This window comes from Rhagoletis pomonella, unplaced genomic scaffold (genome assembly GCF_013731165.1).
Source record: "Rhagoletis pomonella isolate Grant_MI unplaced genomic scaffold, Rhpom_1.0 Rhpom_scaffold_00001, whole genome shotgun sequence".
Taxonomy (NCBI): domain Eukaryota; kingdom Metazoa; phylum Arthropoda; class Insecta; order Diptera; family Tephritidae; genus Rhagoletis; species Rhagoletis pomonella.
The window spans coordinates 15,387,162-15,393,662 of NW_023458555.1; the positions used below are offsets into that span (position 1 = coordinate 15,387,162).

Sequence of the window (6,501 nt, forward strand, 5' to 3'; positions counted from 1 at the left end):
TTTTTTTTACTGGTAACTAGTAAAAATTTATCCAGTCAAAAATCCAGTAAAACTTCCAAGTTCAGCTGTCATTTCCACTCTCTCAATTTCCTCTCTTTTGCTGGCTAATTACAAATTTTTGCGTATGACAACGCCTGTCAGTAAAATTATTGGTGGATAGCATGTAAATGAACTTTACTACCGCAAAATATCGAAAACGCTACCTATTGACCTTCAGTTTTAGACGACATAAAAATACTATTATGCAGAGCCTTCACAGTAGTGCTTTGTAGACTCGTCCAATATCCAGTAGCACCACCCCACTCAATTTTTCGAGCATATTAGTAACTTGATTATTTTCTATTTTTGTCCCCAGGTTATATCCGTTAATGCACCATTGGCTGAGTTATCCGGCTATTCCAGTGTGTTGCGCACCATTAGCTCGGGCACTGCGAGCATGACAATGCAACCCTGCGGTTTTGCAAATATGAATGCAAACGATGAGGTGCGTGCAATAAAAAGAGCGCAAGGATTTGAATAAATAAATGGAAAATATCTGCCTCAAGTTGAGATTTACAACAAATGCATAGACAGATGCCAATGTTATTTTTGTATTATCTATAAATAAGTTTTAAAAATATAGCTATTAACTTATAATTACGTATATTTACAAAAAAAAATGTAAATAAATAAAACAACATTAAATATTTATTCATTTGGAAGTATTTATTTCAAAGTTTTAATTTCTCACCATTTTTATTATTTGTCTTTTTTTATGTAACATTTTATGTTTTCGTTCAATTTTGTTTTGTTAATTTGCTTATCTTAGCAGCATATAATCATATTACTAGATGCGTTTTTCAGTATATATCTGTAAATTATTTTTTGTTAAACATTTTCCGTGTTTACATTATTTTTCGCTTACCTCAAATGTTCTACATATATATATGTATGAGAGTCATGCTTGTTTACATACACATGTACATATATGTATGAAATTTTTAAATGTACGCGCGGCGCTTAGATGTCGTTATTTAAAGATGTATCTTTTATTGGTATGTATATTGGTGTATGAAAAGAAGAAAAAAGAAACGAGTGGAAAAAAATGTGCAAACATAAATAATAGTTTAAACGGTTGCCGGTAATGATTTCGAATTAGAGAATACATATATCGAGAGCATATAACTATTCAATACTATTTATCTGCAGTTTCCGCATAATTGTCATCACTGATTGCAATTTCAGCTTTGAAATTCATTAGTTAATTCTTCTTGCATGCGATATACATACATATGTATACAAGGTCAGCATGAATATCATCGATGACGGTTAAGTCGAAACTGGATTTTTATATGGGAATCTCATTTTTGTGATAACTGCAGATAGACCGTTAGAAATAAACGCTCGTTATGTATAATTATCGCTACCTTTATAAAGAAAGACCTTATCTCACATCGTCGCTGAAAAACACAATTTTCTAATCAGATTTCCGTAGCCCATTAAATTTTAGTTCAATGCAATCGCAAGTTTGCTAGAACAGCTGATTATATTTGTTTTCATCTGTACTGCTTCTTAATTCGCCTTGATTTACGCGTGACGTTTTTGCCAATAACGGGAGGAAAAAGTTTACACATAAAAAACTTTCCGTATTTTTTAATTTCCACGTTGCTTTTTATCAATACACTACTATAGTGGATATCGAGCCCTAACAGCCGAAGAAATTTTAGCGAAATTTTTGCGAAATTTTTTTCAAATATTTCTTTCTGATCAGATATTCATCTAGACACTCTAGGAGCAATTTTGCATAAAAAAAAATATTAAAAGGTCGCCTAAATGTTTTTGGCTGTATGCAACGACTAGTTGTAGACGGTTATAATTGCGTTGCGTTTTTGCAACAACAGTATAATACAAAGGCTGTTGCTAAAGAAAAATTAGATTTTCTGTTGAGTTACAAATTGTCTGCTGGTTTGAGGCAAATTTTATCCACAGTGAGAGCCAAGATGTGCACAGATTAAAAATTCAAATCGGCGTGCATACAGAAGATGCTACTCAACTTGAGGGCGCTTGATCTCGACACTACGATAATGATTTTCAATGTATTTTTTCAAACTGAATCTGAATTTGGAGTCAGAATTGCCAAGATTGGCTCTTATCGCTCGAACTTCTCCCGAAATGATCTTTAACAAGTCTTGAACCGGTACCTAGATGGTCCATTATTAGTCCCAAAGTGATCCCGAACTAGTCCCGAAATGGTTTTCAAATATTATTCAAATTATTCTGAACCAGTTCGAAATGGTCTTTAAAGGCTGCCGAAATCATCCTTAACTACCCTCGAAATGCTCACGAACTGGGCGCGAACTATTGCCTGGGTTCCACAAGGAGCAGTTACAAATTTTCTGCTGGGTTAACTGCAAATTTTACCCATACCGAGAGCAAAGATGTTTACACGTCAAAAAAATGGTAAAAAAATTTTATCGAAAGATGGCGACTAAAGGATCATTGATCTAAGCAGTAGCTCTTAATTAAACTGTTGTTTCATATTTTTTAATAAGACCTCTAAAACCTTACAACAATTACAATTTTTTCATGGGAATTTCGACAGTTCAGTTAAACTCTTGACCAGGTACGGTAATCATTGTGTGTAAAATAATTTAAATCAGCCTCTAATTGTTATATTATAATTTTAATTTTTTTTTTTGCTCAAAAATAACACTGTGCAACAAATTTTAAAAAGTTGGAGGTGATGGGAATTGGACCGTCAGCGACACGCCTTAAATTTATATGTGATATCTTCGACTAAAGTAGTATTGATTTTGGGTATTAGTTGAAAAAAAAATTAATTTAAATTTTTTGAGTCTCCATAGAGGGATCTGAACATTGCTCCCTGTGCGAAACGCCTTAACCGTCTCCAATCGGGAGCAAAATTAATACGTGATATCTGTGTGACCGCGGTATTACCGATTGACGGACTGAGACTGAAAAAAAATTTTCATTTGATATGTAGGTATGAAATTTGTGAGCGAAACCAAAAAACCCATTGTAGTTGTTTATTTTTGAACTTTAAATTCACAACTTCAGATCGATATAAAAAGGAAACGGGAACAAATTTTTTCAAATGCTTTGGTATTTATTCATATTTTGACCTGTTTTAATGTTTGTAATTGGTCTCATTCTCGTCATTTTCGAGTGTTGCACTGTGTATTTACTACAGAGCTTTATTTTTTCGCTCAACGGAAATAATTATTAATTATTTGATTGATCTGATTTTGAATCAGACATTCGCACAAAAAAAATCTTAACAGACTTGAATATTCAGCCTCATTGCGCAAGACGTAAATTAGGCTAAATTGTACGACCCGACAACATTGGCATTGCCTACTGTCGTGCTGAAATAAGTAAACGACGAAAATCGTCGAAAACTTCGCAGTGCTGCCAAGTTTTTCCGTTTTAATACACTAGTCGAGTGGAAATTTTAGGCAATGACGTGAAATTTTCGATACGATTCGACACTCGAAAAACGACTTACATTTAATACGACTCTTACAATGAGGGTGAATAAAAAAAATTTTTTTTTTGCTTGCAGTCAACAATCTAATTTCGTTTTATTTGACCAAGATTTAGCTATGTATATTAGCTTGTGATGGCTGAATAAAACATGCGTAATGATATTTTTTTCGCTCAAAGATAATAATTATTATTGAGTTTTATTTTTCAACTTAAATATGTACATATGTATGTATAAAAAATTATTCATAAAATAAAATAAAAGGCCATACAGACGCAAGCAACAGAAATTTTGACCTAAAAATTTTGCGACTTATTCATCCCTACCTCTGAAAAGGATACGTCGGAAGTAACGCTATAGATCGATAAAATAAAAATCAACTGATAATAATTTCCTTCGAGCGGAAAAATAAAACTCAAATATTAATTATTATTTTTAATCTTTATTGGTTAAAATCGAAAAATAAAATTCATCGTAAATATTACAGTAGGACGTACGAACACAAATGCGTGAGTATAGTTAAAATTGTTTTACGGCGATTACAATTTTGTTTGTTGTTTGTTTGGTTAAATTATAAAAAATAATGATTATTTTCCGCCCCTGCTTTTAACGCTTATAGCCAACTTCACGTAAGCTATTTAAGTGAAAAATTCCATTTTTATTTAACCTAAAAACTGACAGGGGGCGGGGGCGAAAAAATTGTTCACTTAAATTGCTGCTGAGACCGCCAGATAAGTAATTTTTGAGATTGAGAGATCACTTCATATACTAGTGTTTATGGCTGAAACTTTATCATGTAGACATCCAGACATCCGTGAGTAGTCCCTAAGAAGTTTTACCGATTCTAAAGTGTATTCCAAATGCAAATCGTGAAATCATGTGATTTCTTAAAATAATATTGACAAATAAAATCAAATGTGCAGTTCTGAAAGCAAAAAAACAATTACCCAAAACCCTACCTACACCATTTACTGGCGCTGTGTATTTGTTGCTGACCAAAAAGATCGAGGCTTTCTACTTTTTTTTTAAATTTTTTTTTTCTTTATTTTTATTTGATTTTCTTTTTAATATTACTTTTCGTTTAGCTTTTTAAGTTTGCTTTACTTCAATTTTAATACCCTAACTACAGACGTGGACATATGATTAAACGTATTTCTGTTTATATATATGTATATGTATCTGTATGTATGTATGCATTAAAATGTATGTAGTTTTATAAAATATATAAGTTTACAAATTATGAATAATAAATAAGGCAATATAAAGCGAAAAAAAAACTGAACATAGTACGTACAATTAAAAAACAATAACATAATGAATACATATTTATATACATACAAATGTATGTATATAAACTATATATGCGTATAAAGAGAAAACGAAAATTATAGAACCAAAAAAAAAAATAAACTACAACAAAAACAGCGGGCTGAAAGAAATGCTTACAAATAAATTAAGGAATTCAATTTGTGGAATTAAGTGTTGTTTTTTTTTATTATTAATATAGCAGCGTAATTGAAATGTATGCAGATGCATGTGTATGTATGTATATATTTTTCTGCTTCATCTAATGTAAAATTTACATATCTTTTTGTATTGTTTTCTCTAATTTCTAAGTGAAATGGTATTCTCAAAATCAATAGTTAAAAACTTAAAGAAATCAACACAGAAACATGTACTGACCAGGCTTCTTGAGTGATACGACAATATGAAATATGAATTCATACTTTTAGGTGTCTTGTGTTTTGGACGCTTCAAATGATTTACCGTCGCCGTGTGGAAATATTGGAAATATTTTTCGATACTCAAGATCACTATGACAATAGTCATTTCGGCAAGTTTTGCCATTTTTTGGGAATAGAGCTGTTAATTTCACGCAGTTCAGCGACGCTACTCTTTCTATTTGTTTTTACTGTTTAGCTTAAACAAATTCTATTTTTAGGCCGAACTTAACTAACCAGAGTTTTTTACACAAAATTACCAGCGGAAGTTCGACGATTGCTGTCCTAACTCTTCACTAAAAGAACTGGATATCTTAGCAGGTAGCGTTTTCAAATAGGTAGGTTAAATGATATCGATTAATCGATAAGTTAAGTTTTGTTTTGGCAATATTTTGTAAAAGACGCAGGATATTTTGTAACTTTGAACTTTTAAATATCGAATTTGGCATTTTCGAAAATTGAACTTCACACTCGTTATTTCGGTACAGCGGTTTCACGATATAGTACATAAGTAATAATATTCGATAATATGTGATTTTGACAGTTTTATTATCAAAGTCGATTTCGAAACTTTCAAAAATAATGAAACTTTTGAATGCGAACATTTCGTTATTTCGCTTTAACGGTACTAACGGTTTAAGGATTCGACATTTTCAACATCTAAACTTACAACCGACTTTCTGTCATTTTAATATAAAGAAAAAAGCGATTTTTTTAGTGAAAATTGAACTATAACTTTCGAAGCTTTTAGATTTCGACATTTTCGAAAATGTAGATTTCATAACTCGTATTAATATCTAAAAAATTGAATTCAAAATTTTCGATAATGAAACTAAGTACCTACATACATATTTGAAGTTTTCGAAAACTGAGTACGAAATTTCAAAAAAAAAAATATATATATGAAAAATTATAAATTGTTTTAGTATAAATTCCAGTGTTTTATTTCCTTCGAAATTTCCAGAAATGATACGAAGAATTAGCGATATTTTTTTTTTATATGAAATTCAAATTCTCGAAAATGAAAATATTCCATTAAGGATATCGAAATATCTGATTTTTTATAGTTTTCGAATTTCCGAATATAACGTTTTCAGTTTTTTCATTTTGTTATAGCGGATCACGGAATTTGACATTTTTTCGAAATTGAGATCACTGGCATATGTGTATATAAAATATATTATTTTTGATTTGATATTACAAAATATATTTTAGGTAAAACAACCACCACAGAGCGTATGCTCTTCTGCGCTGGGAAGACACGCACCCTGGGCGAAGTGCATCGCGGGAACACTG

The 6,501-nt window shown here is 31.2% G+C and overlaps 2 protein-coding genes across 2 annotated transcripts in view; both read left to right on the forward strand.

Moving 5' to 3' along the window:
- The window catches only part of LOC118739999 (ribosome-releasing factor 2, mitochondrial), a gene marked incomplete at its 5' end in the record, with an annotated part of 3,074 nt that extends 2,519 nt beyond the window's left edge, over positions 1–555 (forward strand). Inside the window, 1 exon segment of the mRNA XM_036471503.1 lies at positions 356–555. Within this exon segment, the coding sequence (XP_036327396.1) occupies positions 356–520 (165 nt within the window).
- LOC118740008 (PH and SEC7 domain-containing protein-like) overlaps positions 1–6,501 on the forward strand; it is a 62,951-nt gene that overhangs the window by 47,787 nt on the left and 8,663 nt on the right. The gene's annotated exons all lie outside the window — the stretch shown is intronic.